Below are 16,352 nucleotides of genomic sequence, written 5' to 3' on the forward strand. Positions count from 1 at the left end.
GAGAAGACGCCCGGCTCCGAAGCAGTGCTGGATCGCCATCATGGTGTTTCGTGGGATGAAACGTGGGTGATCTCTATGGGTGTGGCACCTGCAGATGGAAACGTGGAACGGATAAGGTGCCTCGTGGGAAGAACGGCGCTGATCCTGTTGACAGAGCCGGGCTTTGCGATCGGGATGCGTGGGTCCCGTGTAGGTTCTCGAACTGGAAAGTTATCATCTCGCAGTGTTAACTTAGGTTCGTATGTACGGACAAAAGCTAGATCACCCGTTGTAGCGCCCGGGGCCCCACACCCTGCAGCGCTGCTACCTCCGCTACCTAGGGAGACAGGCAGGCAGCACCCCTCTAAGCCTACATCCTGTCGCGTCGCGCGTCGCAACCCCACCATCCATTTATGCATGCATCCATCATGACGATATCCTTGCCGTGATGCGACCGATGCGACCGATGCGACCGATGCGACTGCCGCCACGATGACCCGACCGGTCAAACAGAACGCCATAGTAATTTCCGACGACGACGACGATGACGACGGAACGTCGTCTGAAATCGACCATTCTCGGTCTTCAAGCAACAAAGCTCTTGGGAAACGGAAAATCGACGTCGATTTCGAAGAGAAGGAGGTGTGGGACGCAGACTCCGACCTAGAACTCCCCAAATCCAAGAAGCGGAAGGGCCAGCGTGCTTCCGCTAACAAGGGGCAAAAGAACAAACGCAAGGGTCGACAGTCCAACAAGAGCGCCGTGGTCAAGCTCGACATCGATGAAAACAACGAGCCAGACGACCTCGATGTTGCCGAAGCGCCGGACTACTTGAAGGAGCGGAGGAAGAAGTTCGACGAGAACCGCGAAAGGCTGCAGGAAGCCGGGCTTCTACTGCCCCCAGACTATTCCGATGTCGTCTTCTCCGACGACGATCGACTGGACAGGCTGGAGCGCCGACCCATGTTCGAAGAGAGCTCCAAGATCAAGCCATGCCGGCCATACAAGGACGTCGAGCTCGAGTATTCGGCTGGAATCATCCCTGCTTCCATTGCGCAGTATCTACGCGAATACCAGGTCGTCGGCGTCAAGTTCCTGCATCGTCTTTTCGTTTACCAGAGAGGTGGCATCCTCGGTGATGACATGGGTCTCGGCAAGACGGTGCAGGTTGCCACATTCCTTACGGCAGCCTTTGGCAAGACCGCCGATGAGCGCGACAAGAAACGTTTGAAGAAGATCCGTGACGTCTCCGGCCGCTGGTACCCGAGAATCTTGATCATCTGCCCAGGATCCATCATCGAGAACTGGAAGAACGAACTAAACCGTTGGGGTTGGTGGAGGGTTGATGTTTTTCATGGCGCAGGGAAAGAGGACGTGCTCTCTACAGCCAAGGCAGGCCGAACGGAGATCATGATTACGACTTACACGACGTACAAAAACCACAAGAGCTTGGTCAACACAGTCAAATGGGATGCCGTCATCGCCGACGAATGCCACCAAATGAAGGAAAAGAGCTCCGAGGTTACCAAGGCAATGAACGATGTCAATGCGCTTTGCCGTATTGGTTTGACGGGCACAGCGATCCAGAACAAGTACGAAGAGCTTTGGACTCTGCTGAACTGGACGAATCCAGGCCATTTCGGCACCTTGGGGGAATGGAACAACACCATCACCAAACCTCTGACGCGAGGGCAGTCCCACGACGCAACCTTGAGCCAATTGCGAGACGCCCGAATCACTGCCAGGAAGCTTGTTACTAACCTGCTTCCCGGCTTCTTCCTGCGCCGGATGAAAACATTAATAGCCCACCAGCTACCCAAGAAGAGCGACCGAGTCGTCTTCTGCCCGCTCACTGACCAACAGCAGGAAGCATACAAGAACTTCATCAGTAGGCCTGACGTCGAGCTTCTTCGGACTCTTTCGGACCCCTGCGACTGCGGGTCGGGTGTTGGCCAGGGATGGTGCTGTCGGAAGACGCTCGATGACGGGACATCATGGCAGTCCATCATCTTCCCCTGCGTCACTACTCTACAAAAGCTGTCGAATCACCTTACTCTTCTGATCCCTGCAGGAGGAAGTGATCAAGATGAGAAGCACCAGAGAGAAATGCGCACCCTGCAGACCTGCTGTCCGGACACGTGGCTACACCTCTACAAGAACAGAGATGCGATCATGAATCTCGCCAACCCCGAGTTCTGCGGGAAATGGAAGGTCTTGAAGAAGCTTCTCAAGTTCTGGCACGACAGCGGCGACAAAGTCCTCGTCTTCTCGCACAGTGTCCGACTGCTTCGCATTCTGCAGCACTTATTCCACAACACCAGCTATAGTGTCACGTATCTGGATGGTACGGTGACCTATGAGGACAGGCAAAAGGCCGTTGACGACTTCAACTCCGACCCGACCCAATTCGTCTTCTTGATTTCGACCAAGGCTGGTGGCGTAGGCCTAAACATCACTTCTGCGAACAAGGTTGTCATTGTTGATCCTCATTGGAACCCGTCGTACGATCTTCAGGCTCAGGACCGAGCGTACCGTATCGGCCAGGTTCGGGATGTCGATGTCTTCCGACTGGTTTCGACCGGAACTATCGAGGAGATTGTCTACGCCAGACAGATCTACAAACAGCAACAGGCCAACATTGGCTACACGGCATCGTCCGAGCGACGGTACTTCAAAGGTGTCCAGAAGGACTCTGAGCGCAAAGGAGAGATCTTTGGGTTGGAGAACCTCTTTATGTATCGCGAGAACCAGCTCGTGATCCGTGACATTGTCAACAAGACCAACATCGCCGAGGCAAAGGCCGGAACCGGCATCGCAATGACCACCGTCGACATGGAGAAGCTTGCCAAGGAAGAAGAGGGAGAGCTCGATTCCCTGAAGCGCGAGCCTGTGGACTCGGAAGACGGTGATATGAGCCAGCTTGCCGCTTTCTTGGCCGCCAAGGACCCCAAGGCTGGCGACTCTGCGAAAACCCAGCAAGCCAAGAGCGATGCCGTCCAGGCCATCCTGTCGGCGGCAGGCGTTGAGTACACACACGAAAACTCGGAGGTGATTGGGACGTCCAAGATTGAGGAACAGCTGTCCCGCAAAGCGGAGATGGCCGCCAGCTCCGACGTTGACGGAGAGGGCGACAGCGCGCTGTTCGCGGATAGCCAGGTGTTTGGCGCGCAGGCCCAGAAGCTAAAAGGGTTTTCGTACATTTACAACCCCCCAGAGGATGTCATGCGACGGCAATTCTGCTCCATGGCGCGCGAGTTCGGCTTCGCGACTGCTACCGAGTTCGCCCTAGTGGTCGGCAGTTGGACACAGGCGCAGAGACGGAACTGCCTTGATGCGTTTTACAAGATTCGCGAGGGCAAGTTGCTGGCCGAAGAGACTGTCAAGGCCGAGGAGCAGGCGGCCGTCAAGAGGGAGTCCCCGAAGCGGGAGGACGAGGTCAAAGAGGAGCCGGGGGCGAAGGTCGAGGTGAAGAAGGACAACGTTGTGGTCGTGGATGATGATGCTGAGACCGAGGACGAGGACGAGGACGTCCATTCCAAGGAGGACGATATCAAGCAGGAACCTGTCGAGAGCAAGGAGAGCGTCCAACCGGACAAAGGAACCGTCAAAGTAGAAACGGAAGTCATTCCGAAGAGGACGTCCGTCTTCATTTACGACACAGACGACGATACGGATGAGCTTTGAGGCGTTTAGGGCGGAAACGAGATACCCAGGCGTTGTAGTGATTGGGAACATTTACCCCCGGATGAATAGAGGAAGGCTCCAGGGCCGCATGCACACTTCGTCCGGATCGTCATCTCCAGTGCCTCGGCTGGCCTGTTTGGGGTCCCAGGGAGGGTTTAGAAAGGTCACTGGTTACCCGGCCAAGTGCGTAGTCAATCCGAATCAGTATCGAAACAGCGCCCGACATGTGTTGCGATCCAGGGCCATGAAGACCTGTCCTCTTTGGTCCTCTCATCTATCCTTGTTCGACGAATTGCGCCCGAATACGTAAACACAGCCTCCGTTATGGATGAGCACGGTAAGACGTCTTCACGAGCTACAAGCCCGCTGCGCGGGTGGTAAGGCTGGGTGGCTGTCTTTGCAGAGACGTCCCACGCCCCCGGTGAAGCATTCGACATGCACATGCGCGCAGGGCGCCTGGTGTCTTTTCAGCACGATCAATACCTGGATATTAATTTTCGGTCCCATCCCGCGAACCGAAAAACTCGATCGGCGCACAGAGTGTGTCTCGAATCTCCTTGCTCATACCGTGATGCAAAAAACCCCCCCAAAACAGAAAAACCCGAAAATGCCTTGGCAGCGAGCCGTTGTGTATCCTCCTCGTTAGTCCCCTTATCCCCCCTTACCCTAAAACCCAATTGCCATCACGCGCGCTTTTTAATACTCGTCGTCGACGCCCCGCGCCTTCTCGCCGGCCTTCCTCTCCCTGTTGAAGTCGACCCACCACCGGTGCGACGGCTCCGTGCCCGTCCACTCGCCCGTCTCGGCGTCGATCTCGTCCCACGGCTTGGGCGCGAGGATGTAGTGCACGTTCTTGACCTCGGCGTCGCGCCAGATGTCGCTGTGCACGCCGTCCCAGCGCATCGTCTTGAGCGCGTTGTAGACGTAGGGCAGCGCGACCCAGCGGCCGCGGTACAGGTCCGACAGCAGGCTCTGGTCGGCAAAGTCCATGTCCATGGCGCCCAGCTCCATGTGCTTGACAATCTGCTCAAACAGCTTCTTGGACGGGTTGACGACCTGCAGGCCGCCGTTCATGAAGCCCAGCGGCGACTGCGTCACGGGGTCGGGCGCGGACCGCTGGGCGGCGTCGGGCGCGGCGTGCTGCGTCGTGAAGGCGCAGTTGTCGGGCGTCCAGTCGGCCGGGTAGTGCGGCTTCTTGAGCGGGTTGCAGACGCAGGCGTGGCCGGCGGCGAAGACGCGGGTGCTCGGGTTCTTGACGGCGAGGTCCTCGAGCGTCGGAGAGCCCGGGGAGCCGGTGCGGGGGCTGCCGCCGATGGCGGCGCCGGGGGTCTGTTGGGCGGCGAAGTCGCCGTCGTCGAGGTCGAGCTCCATCAGTTCGTCCATGTTGCGGAGGACGAGCATATCCGAGTCGAGCTGGACGACGCGGGCATACTGGGTCAGCGAGAAGGGCGAGAGCTTGCTCCAACAGTCGTAGAAGCGTGGGTCGTTGGAGTAGTCGCGGCCCTTTGTTGGGAGGAGGTACTCGATGCGCTGTGCAGGGATACCGCGGCGCTCGAGGGCGGCGAGGCCTTTGGCCGGGAACGAGTCCGTGTAGAGCGCGACGAGGGGGTATGCCGAGCCGGACTTGACGAGGGAGTAGTGCAGGGTGAGCAGGCCGGGTAGGTAGTCGAGGTTGGTTATGAGGGTTGTCCAGACTGCGCGCGTGGAAGGGGGGGTCAGCTTGGTGATCGTGGAGGTGGTTTGCGACAATGCGCCGATAAACAAAAAAACATGAGGGCCGGGAAACCAAACAACAAAACGAGTGGATTGTTTCAATCGAGCGCGACGAGGGTTGCGGTAAGAGTGCGCAAAAAACGGGGGAGGAGAGACAAACCCTTGTCCGAATCAACGGCACGTCGACCGTCCGACATGTTGGAAGTGGAAGTAATGATGGCGGTTGCAACTTAAACCTCACGAATCCCAAGGGCGCTTCGTTGCTTGCGACGGCAGAGAAATGCGCGGACGCACGTCGACTTGGCGGGGCAGATTCCGGCGGTGGAGGCGGGGTAGATCTCTCAAGGAGACGGGCAAATGCTCAAATGACAGAAAGATGCAGGGTTGATTTCGGGGGGGCCGGGATGTTGATTGTTGATAGAGCTACCTCTGTCGCAAACGAGGACCGTGTGTGCGCGCGCGTCTCGTTTGTTCGGTATGCGAAGCAAAAGTATGAGCCGAGGGGAGAGTAAGAAGGGAGGGAAGGGGGAAGGGAAGGGAAGGGGAAAGGAAAAAGAAGAGGGAACGGGAAGTAGATGGTTCACGAAATTAGGACTTCACGGGAAGATTGGCCGAGCAATCGTAGTCAATGGCAACTTAGCTCCAAAAGCCAAGGTCATCAAAAGTACAATAAATAAAAATGGCCCGAAAGGAAAACCCACGAGTCATCCCCGCGATGCGGCATTGGACGCAAATGGTCCTTTGTACCCAAAATAGGGTGTTTCCTCCATTAGATCACATCCTAAACCGAAGCGGGGGAGGAGGCATTGCTGATAAACCGCGAGGGATTTCGATCGGCCGGCGCGTCGATGACGCCATGGGAATTGGAAATCGAGGTACGGTACAGAGCACGCTGAGAAATGCAGAGCGGATGGTCGCGCAACTCGTACAGCTACACTACGCCCGGAAGGATTCGGCCAACCATGCCGTCGGATTGGAGTACCTACAGGCGTGAGAGCTCTGGCCCGAGAGCAGCGTGTGTGCTTCGGGGTGGTTGGGATGGAGCTGCGCCGAGCGGGAAACGAGGACCCCTCCCGTATCCTCTGACTCTTTCTTTCTCTGTTTCCCACTCTTTCTCGCATGGATTAACATGGCACATTGGGAGGTTGCCCATGTCAAAAGAGGGGTGTTTGCCTGTATCCAATTTGTCCTAATTCCCTTGCGTTCCGGGCGTCTGCGATGTGAGTGTCATAGATTACCCACTCAGAATCCAGGAACGGACACGGCAACTTATCGTAGAGTTTATCCCTGCGTCTGACAGGTGCAAGCAAACAAGCAAGGCGCATTTGATGGCTTCTCACATCAGCCCTACTTTCTTCCGTTTCCCGACACTTGCACTTACGTAGTAGTGTTTCCCGAGTCTTTGCGCCAACCCCGTTCCCCGAGGCCCGAGGCGTTAAATGCCCTTTTTTCTTTCTTTTTTTTAATTCTTCCCACCAGGCTTGGCATATATAATCTTCTGCAAATGCGGAGTGAAACATCTCGTCTCTTCCACCCGCTGTGAAGAAAAGTCTCTGTCGATTGTGCTACGTTCCTCGCAACCAAACGGCTGTGGCCTAAGGAGACCGAGAGCTCGCCTCCAGGCCCAGCACGAGTGATTATGCAAAGGAATACCCGGGACTGGCCAGCCGTCCGTCTAAAGCCTCACGGAACGCATGATGATTCGTCTCGAGATCGCTCATCCTCGGTTGAACGTTGGATTTGAAGCACCCAAACGAGATCGCCAACTATGAGCCGCCGCTGCTTCGGGCACACGCATCCTAGGAAACGCAGACCAGACTCTCTCTCACTCTCTCAGAGACGACCCGGGACAATCTTGATAGAGCCCGAACGTGCTTCGCGCGGCGGCGCCCAGATCCTTGGTACGCGTTTGTCGTACACTACCAGTGTCTCTCCCCCCCAACGCTTCCCAAGACCCCGTTTCTCACTTCGGTTCCGTAAGCTTTTCCCAGGGACCCCGGTAAGCAAGCTTTCAATGCGCAGCAGATCAGACGGCGGAACCAATGGCACACCCCCTTTGGTCGTTGACGTGCTCAACCCAAGCCCCCCCTCCCCTCCGAACCACTGCCACCCATGGACCTGACCCTGCCCTGCTCCCCTCTCAGAAAGGTGGAGACTCGGATTCCGAAGTTCCGGCGCAAGAAACTCCGATAATCGTTGCGGCGATTATCTACCAATTCGTAGAGACGTAACGCGGCCGCGCGCGCCATCCGCGATGCTGAAATGTCCGACAATTAAACTTACTTCCGCGCCCGAATATTGTCACATCTGCCTTTGCGATTCCAGCACATAACCAATATATGGCGTTTCGTCGAGGTCACAAAAAGGAAGGTCCATGACTCTCTTTTGCCCTAGACTAATTACAGAAAATAAAAACCTTCCTTCCGACTCCCCGGTAACCCGCGAGCAAACTCAATGAAGCAAGTCCAGTTCCCAGGACGTGAGGAGCCACCATGTAAGACATGGGTTGCATGCTTCTGTCTGCAACCTTGAGATCTCCTGGCGTCCCTGAAATGTAGAAAATTTCAACTTTGTGTGTATAAAAGACGAACCCTCCTTCGCCAGTCTATGATGCAGTCTTATGCAGTCGTATGGGAGTCGTCTTGAGAAGCAAACCCCCGGAGGCAATTCAAGCGTAAAGAAAGAGAAAGAAAAAAAGTCCCCAATGTCCGATTCCTGGTATCTGGTACATGCATGCTCGTGCACTTCTTGGCACTGGAATCTAGTGCCGCTTGTATTTCTGCTTGAAAGTCAGTCACTCTTCATTTTGGGGAGGGATTCGCGTCAGAGGGCTACTCACTTCTTCAGCTCTACGCCTGTTCTGCGGATCCAGACTGTTCGTTGCGCCCATCAGGGTCTGTCCGATTACCTTGGTAGCTCCAATGGCCGGACGGAAGATGATGGTGGGTGCCCGCTTCCATACTGCTTTGGCGAGACCCTGAGCACTCTGGCTGTCCATGACTTCGCCAGGCACCGCAATGATGGCATCGCGGGCCATGTTCAGGTCTCTCGTCAAGCTCGAATAACCTCCCCGCAGCCCTTGAATGACGCCGGTGGGCTGGTCCGCGTACAGGGAGATCTGCTTCTTCTCCTCCGGATCGAGATTAGCCTCCTCCCAAGTGTTGTCAGCCTGCGGCTTGTTCAGCAGACCCTCGGCCCCCTGAAGCGCGTACTGCGTTCCGATGGCCAGCTTGGCCCCGAACTTGACCATCTCAGTGCCGGTGGTGCGGGCGAAGGCCGCCGCGCCCTTGCCGATGCTGCGGACGATGCGGCCATCCTTCTTGTATTCCTTGATGGGGACCTCGATGAGTTCCTTGAAGCCACTGCCGATGTTGACGATGCCGCGGACCGGCGCGAGGCCGGCGAGAACCCCAGCCAGTTGAGTCCCCTTGACGTCCGGCATCCAGATATCGTTGAGAATCTTGCCCATCCTGTCGAAACCGGAAACGCCGTAGATGATGGTGTGCCGCAGAGTCAGGCGTGCTTCGTCCAGGATGATGAAGTTCATGAACTCTGTAGTTCGGCCCGACTTCAATCCTGCGTAGTCAACTCGTTTGGGCTTGAAATCCAGCTTGACAGGAATGTCGTGGACCTCGACGCGCTGGAGGAACGGTACGTCACTGGTCGAGCTATGAACAGGAGCGCTGTCGTCCTTGAACTCGAAGAATCTGGTGATGAAGTCGAGGGCATCTTGGTCGACATGCAGTCGAAGGGGCAGCACTGTGACTCTCAACACCATTTCGGAAGCCGCAAGATCCGGTTGGGGCTTCACATTGAGCAGTTCCAGGTGAGCCATGCTGGTACCCATCTCCCGCTCGCCGGCGTCTTGATCGTACGTGGCAAACTTCTTCCAAGTCGAGGTTGGGACGTGGTCGAAGACGTCCAGGTTCTGAATTCGAACATCGATGGAGCTCTGTGTCTCGCCAGAGTCGGGAGGGAAGGCAATCAGATCCACGTTGACTCCCTGCAGTTCGAACGTAATCTTGTGATGCCTGCTTCGGTTCAGTCTCAACCTCTTCTTGGGCCTGACACCCCCCGCCCGACTCGTCGTTGTGGTAAATGCTGTGGTTGCGAGAGACTCCGTCTCGGTGGCGTTGTCGTTCAACTCCTGGTTGACCATTTGCGCAAGCTCTCGGGGGTCTTGCTTGGTTGAGATCCCAATGTAGATTGAGTTGAAGAGGAAGTCACCAATGACAGTCTCGTCTTCTTCAGCGTCATCTTCGAATACGGCGCGATCCGATCGCCGGCGGCGCTCATAGGCCTTGTTCTCGACGTCCTGCACGGCCTTGGAAATAACGTCGCGCGTACGTTCCCAGTCGTATCCATCAAACAGGTTCCAGATTACGTGCACGTCACGCACCGAGACTCGGAGTGGGCTCCTCCTAACGAGATCCTTGGGCGCTCTGTCGTAGCTGTTCTTGGATGAGTTCCAGACCTGGGCTCTACCATCGGTCTCGGGCCCCTTATCGAAGAAGTTCTCGTGGATCACTAGGTCGCTGCCGTCGTCGGAATGCTGAGATGCATTCGCGTTGAAGCTCGTCAGCAGTACTCCATCGTGGGTATCCTGGGTTGTTGTGGCATTTGACGTTATCGAGCCCTCGGCATCAAAGAGCGGCTCCGATGGGCCGGCATCTCCGTAGTAGCGCGAATCGATTTGGAGCGGGCTGGTGTCGCTAGCGACATCGTATTCGTCGCTGCCGCCCAGCTCTTGGGCAAGCTCAAAATCCTTGTCAAAGTCGTAGTCGCCTTCTGCCCTGCCGAATGCCTCCGCCGATATCGAAGCCAGGAGGTCCTGTACCGGAACAACTGAGGTCCGGTACTTGTTCTCCTTGCTGGGCGGAGTGGGCGGCGTGAGCGCATTGGCCAGGGTGATGAGAGTCTGCGTCGAGTCGGCGCACGTCTCCAGCACAAGCAGATCATCACGTAGTTCGATATCGACATGCTTTTCACCGTCCTCTCGACTTTCCGACACCTTCACGACTGCTTTTGCCGAGGATATATAGCAGATGCTTACAAAGCCTTGCGAAACTAGTCGCGAAACCTGCTGGGATGACATGTCTGCCGACTGCCGACGGTTCACAGTAGAGCTCGCACCTATGTTAGCCACATCGTCGATGAGCAGGATCGAGGCCTTGTTTAGATCCAGATTTGCCGTGGTGTCCACGTCCTTTGGAAGCACCACTTGAAGCCGAGCATCAGTCAGGGCGATGAGGAGTTTCGAAGGTAGACCCAGGGGGTTCAGGCCGACCAAGCAATCGCGAAGAACCAAGTCGACCGTCATAGGCTTACTGTTAGGTCGAGCAGGGTCCGGAAGTCGGGTCGTAGTCTGAGGCCTCTTGCCGGCGAGGGCAGTGTGTGCTTGCTCGCCGAGATTGGCCACAGAAGCAGCAAGGCTGGCTTCAAAGTCTTGTGGTGTAGCATCCTCCCCAAGCCCCAGGACATCCATAATCGTTGGCACACGGTAGTCGATCGTCACATCGCGCATCTTGATCTTTATGACTGGCTCCATCTCATCTCCAATCATCCGTACCATAAGCACAGGACCTTGGTTGAGCGTTCCGGGCGGCAATGTTGTTGATGAACTCACAAGGTCCTCTCGGTGGTTGCGATTCACGGAGATGGCGTGGACGCCGAATGCCACCAACGAGGGCACCGTAATTTGAGCGACTTCAAAGTTCTTAAGGTTCGCGTTCAACATGCCAAGTTTTCCGCCGAAATCAAGGACCGCACCCAGCTCCTTGACCTCAGCTAAAAGGAGAATACCTGGACGGTCGTCTTCTGGGAGATATTTGGCAACGGTTGCCAGTCGCGCAACCTCTTCTCCCAGGGCAGGGAGGCAGTTTAGTTGATGCATCCGATCAACCCTCACGTTAAACTGGTCAAAAGTGACCCGCAGCACGCCACCCTTGCGCCGTTGTCGCAGGAGAGTGTCCACCATGATCTCATCGTCGCCCTGGTCGAATTTGACCTTAGACGGGATGATGAGTTCAAGAAGCCTCTCAAGGTCCTTGTCCTTCGGTGTCGCAAGGTATTCGAAGCGTACACCTCCAATATCCGCCGAGATAGGCGGCTCGCTTCGAGAGTATCTCACGTAAGGTCCAGCAAGTCGGACTTTGCTGATCGCAAAACCGATGCCCAACTCTCGGCTCACCATCTTGACCGCACTCGTCTCCAGGCCAACACTACACTCTTTGCCCTTCAGTTCAAGATTGAAGCCTCCTATCCGCATATCAATCTTGTTTTCGGCCGACGCTGACTTATCGTCGGGGTTGATCGGGGCGTCGAAGCGAACTCCACGGGGCTTTGGAGGTGGCTGTGCTGGCGTTCTGACGGACGGGGAAGCGTTCGATGAGATTGAAGAGCTCATGTTAAGAAAACTGCTCAGGCCACCAAACCAACTGAACGTCTCGTCTAGCCTTTGCAGGTCGAGGTGCACCAGCAGTGGCAAGGTCGTAATTTCCGTCCGAATTGAGTCGGATGATTTTATCACCTTGACGGATATGTCTGAGCCGACCGATGGGAACTTGTCCATGACGGAAGCCCGCATCTGAAGGCTCTGGTCGAATGAGATGATATCATCCTTTGCGTAGCCAAAGCGGAACTTTTCTAGGTCCATAGTCGTTTCAAGGGCTTTCTTAGAATTCTTGAGCGATATACTGAGGTTATCGAGATCGGTGCGGAGAAGGATCTCTGGCTGCATCTGCAATCCTGGGGAGCCTAGGATTCTTTCTGCAGTGTCGGCAACACCGCCAAGTTGGTGAACAAGATGGAGTGAGATCTTCTCAAAAACCACTTTCATGTCAGGCATCGTAAAGTCCTGCTGTGCCTTTGCGGTTTCAGTCGTCTTCGGGGCAGGAGCAGGACTGTCCTTGCCCTTCAGTGCATCCAATAACTTGCCAACCACGACGGCGAGCAGATACGCCAACGAGGCGTCGAAGCGGATCTCCAGGGGTGAAAGTTGGACCTCCAGGGTCCCGTCGCTTTCCGGCTCGGTCATAACGAGTCCCGGCGACGTAGGCGCAAAGCTCGACTTCAGTCCCGGTGATGTGGAGTACACCGAGAAGGCTCCAGGAATTTGCGGCGCAACTGATCTAGCAAGGCCGGGTGACGCCGGATTGTGGCTCAGAACCGAGGCGTGAGCGTCGGCTGGCACATGTACGTGTTGGTGTAATGACGGAACGTACAGCGATATGCTCTGGAGAGACACAAGCTCCTTTACCAGTCTGGTCGGCCCTCTTGGGGTTGCAACATCATCTGCCTGCGCGGGCGTTTCTGCGATATCGTCGCTTTCGGGCACCACCTTGGGAGACTCCTTTGACTCTCTCGCGTCTTCGAAGCTTGACTCTGACTCGACCATCGACGACGGTGTCTTTGGCGGAGGAGATGCTGGTGCATCCGAGTACTTGGGCGTCGCTGGCTCAGGCGTGGTCACGGCTGCTTCGAATGCCGGTGGCGACGGCTGGCGCGGTACTGGGCTTGCTTTCTTGACCTTGGGTGAAGTTTCTGGGCTCGGATCGGCGTCCCAGCCCCCTGGCATCCTTGATCCGGTTGGTTGCGGCTCAGCCTGGGAAAAGGCGCTCATATACATGCTCTCAGCCTCCTCATGGGTGAATAGGTGGGACTGTGCCAGATCCTCGCCTCCTCCAGGACTCGAGTTGTGGCTTGCCGCGATAGAGTGCTGCGGTGCCTCGGGTGTCCCAAACTCAAGCAGGTCGACTGGCGGAATGCCCTCAATGGGTTGGAGCGAAGGCTCCGATCTCGCTTCCCGCTGGAAACTAGCCCACGCAGCAGCACGATCGTCATCTCCCAGGACGGTGGACTGGGACATCGGAACATGTGCTCGAGGAGAGAAGTCCTGATATATCGATGCCCTAGGCGTATTCGTTTCTTCCTCCTCGACTGGTTCCGCCGGTTGGCTTGAGAAGTCGTAAGGTATGTTGAACGCATCTTCGCTGTCCTGCAGAAGCGCATCGTCAACCTCGGAGAGGTCCGCTGAATCGGAGAGATAGCTGTCTTGCATGGTTGGCCGAAAAGAGCTGTGCCTCGATGCGGATGCGCGCTCGCTGAATGATGGAGACTGTGAGACGGCAGGGGACGAAACCGAGGGAGAGCGCGCAAACTGCGAAAAGACGTTCGCCTCTGAGATCAGGAAGGCTCGGATCTTGGACAAGGCAATGTGGCGCTTTCCGTCCTTTGGAACTATCGTCGGCGCTCCCTCTTCGTTGTGTGCCTCTGCGGTAACGCCCTCCACGTCTATACGATCAAGAGCAAGCTGGAAAGTGACCAGCTCTGGCGTTGTCGAACTTGGCTCGACGGGAACCTCAACGTCCAACTGAAATGTGACGCCTCGGATGCGGACTTGGATACGGTCAACGATGCCCTGGAGGAAACCGGCCAGGAAACCCGGGAGGGATAGCGCCTGGCCTGTTCCGAACTGAGTGCCGTCGTCGCTCATGGAGCTCTCGCTCATAGTCGAGCCCCCAAGATCCATCGTTTCGGCCGCCAGAGCATCTTCCAGCCTTCGCTTCTCCTCGGCCAGTTTGGCATCTTTCAAAGCGGCATCCTCGTTCAGGAACGACTCGGCGAGGTTGACGGTATTGGGCAGTCCCTTGGAGTCTTCGCTCGGTGTGGCGGCCGCCGCTTTGCCCTTGCCATCTTCGCCGGCGGTGGACACCTTCAGCCGCACGTCGACGCCGTCGATCTCGATGATTATAGGGCTCGTGTAAAAGTCGACGGGGATCGTGACGTTGAGTTTCAGCACTTTTGCCTTTTGGATTCGGAACGAAGAGGGGAGCTGCAGCAGGCGCTCGAGTTTCTGATGGTTGACGGCCGTGTTAGTCACTTTACTTGGCAATAGGCATACAGGCAAGAGCGGTCGACTGCAGTGGCGGGCCGTACCTTGAGGCGCACTCCAACATCTTTGAACTCGGCTGTGGTGGTCCTGCCGAGTGCGAACTGTAGGTTCTCCATATCCAGCGTCTCCTCGTCCAGGAGCTCCAGGCGCCGCAGGGCGTAGATGAGCAGGCGCTTCGACAAGGTCGAGCTTCGAAAGCTCTGGAATATCGTTGCCATGATGGGCTCGGTAACCCCCACGTCCGGTGGGCTGCTCGATTCGAGAAGGAGAGGATGGATTTGTTCGATGGATCGATTTGGGGTTTCGGAAAGGAAGAGGAGGGAACCTCGAAGGCACGGTAGATACAGCTGGTGTTATTTCCTCAGGCTACAACAGAAGGAACATGCGACGCTGGTCTACAAGCGGATCGGAGGGGCAGCGGTTCACCGGGGGTGGTTGACGCAGTGTGCAGTCGCCGTGTTATCAGAAGACACCCGGCCCAAGGCGGGGACGCTGTTCATGGTGTGTTCGTCATCCAAAGATAGGGTTTCGCTATGGGGCGAGAAAGATCTCGAGACGGAAAGTAGTTCAAAATCAAGGGGCGGGAAGGGAAACACAAGGCCGAAAGGGGGGGCAAGGAGGTAGAGGCTGAAGTCGAAGAGATGGATATGCGGGAGGGAAACCAGAGAGAGCCAAGGACCGAACGAAGTGTGATTCAGGTTAGTTGGGGCTCGCAAGCAGTTGGGCAAAGTGCGATGATCAGTCAAAGTAAGGTACGGAGGAGAGTTAGGTAGGCAGGGTACTCTTCTTAGACAGCGGTAACGGCAACCTTGGGCAAATAGTATGCCTGGACGTGCGTGATGATGAGGGCAGGTCGGTACTAGGCTCGGCCGGAAAGTTGGGGGGGGCCAAATGCAGACGAGCAACTTGAGGCAGGAGGAGGGACGTGGACGCGGCCAAAATGCACTAAAGATTGGTTCCCCCCCACTGGCTCTAACAGCGCGTGACTCTGGCTGAGTTCACGTCACCGACGGGGTGCGCAGGGGTCCCTATCAGTTGTATCAGTTGACTTACTCTGAGTTCTTTATCGATAAGGGGCGAGGCCAGGAGTGGAATGACCGTGGCTGAAGCCGATAGGACGGTTTGACGATGAGGTGGGGGGCGATTCACTGAAGCGACAGGGGGCCATTACTTGTGACTGGGTCCGATGGAAGCTATTGAGAGGGGGGCGGGCCACACACCTTGCGCACTCACTGAGGACTCCTCAGCGAGGAGTGTCTCTTGTGCTCCTCCGATGGTGCAGTGAACCGTGCGTGCGTTCCACCTGATTGATGCAGAATCCGCCACGCTTTGCACGTCTTCAACGCTGGCTCTCTGCCGGCTGCACTTGTTCTCTCTTGGTATGTACGTACTTTTATCTTGAAGGAAGAGGACTGCCACTCGGGAGTGTTTTGTTACTCCGCCTGCCAGCTATTGAAGTCGACATTCCAGAGAAGCATGAAAAAAACACATGGCATGCCGCTCGCCATGCCCCGCGTTTGCATAGCAACGCCCTCCCCTCGGCTTGACAGGCTTGCTTGTTGATGCTTGCATGAGATTGCCTTTTCCCCCTTCTCCTTCGTATGGGCATAATCTACATGTGAAGCCGTCTGGAATGAAAGCAAGAGGCCGTTAGAATGCTCTTTGTCCGAGTTGGGGGTTCGACAACAATACCTACTCATCACAAAACTCAAGGAACAAAGGCGGGCGTTTCTCGTTGGGCCAATGTCTTTCGCTTGGAAGATTGTCCAATACCTGCCTGCTTGCTTCATCCGAGAATATGTGTTTCAGCCCAGTGGCCCAGCAATGCTTACATACGCATTAGATTTTCTTCGCAATAGGTTTGAAAGCTCGGTCCCAGGGGCCGACGTGTGTGAGGAGCGGGCTCTCAGCCCCGAAAAAAATAAATTGTAAATAGATGATGAAGAATCGGATGACTATACTGGCCGTTGGGTCCATCTAAAACAAAAGAGAATGCAGCCCCAAGGCTTAGCTAGCAGATGCGATGGCCACGACCCGTTTCAACGTCCTACACACCGTACCTGTGGCTGGTTGGCTGGTTGGT

At 56.1% G+C, this 16,352-nt stretch overlaps 3 protein-coding genes across 3 annotated transcripts; 1 reads left to right on the forward strand and 2 right to left on the reverse strand.

Annotated features, from left to right (window-relative positions):
- Positions 1-471: 471 nt before the first annotated feature.
- On the forward strand, positions 472-3,663 carry ColSpa_05090 (SWR1-complex protein 4; the record flags this gene model as incomplete). Its single annotated transcript, XM_049271302.1, has 1 exon — positions 472-3,663. One exon carries the CDS (start codon positions 472-474, stop codon positions 3,661-3,663), a length of 3,192 nt encoding a protein of 1,063 aa, XP_049127259.1.
- A 696-nt stretch (positions 3,664-4,359) lies between these two features.
- Positions 4,360-5,573, reverse strand: ColSpa_05091 (galactinol synthase 1; the record flags this gene model as incomplete). The annotated part of the gene is made up of 2 exons (XM_049271303.1): positions 4,360-5,357; positions 5,537-5,573. 2 exons carry the CDS (start codon positions 5,571-5,573, stop codon positions 4,360-4,362), a joined length of 1,035 nt encoding a protein of 344 aa, XP_049127260.1.
- A 2,597-nt stretch (positions 5,574-8,170) lies between these two features.
- Positions 8,171-14,487, reverse strand: ColSpa_05092 (autophagy-related protein 2; the record flags this gene model as incomplete). Its single annotated transcript, XM_049271304.1, has 2 exons — positions 8,171-14,230; positions 14,314-14,487. The coding sequence occupies 2 exons, from the start codon at positions 14,485-14,487 to the stop codon at positions 8,171-8,173; spliced, it is 6,234 nt and encodes a 2,077-aa protein (XP_049127261.1).
- Between the last annotated feature and the right edge of the window lie 1,865 nt (positions 14,488-16,352).

Source organism: Colletotrichum spaethianum (genome assembly GCF_022836535.1).
Source record: "Colletotrichum spaethianum MAFF 239500 DNA, contig11, whole genome shotgun sequence".
Lineage (NCBI taxonomy): Eukaryota > Fungi > Ascomycota > Sordariomycetes > Glomerellales > Glomerellaceae > Colletotrichum > Colletotrichum spaethianum.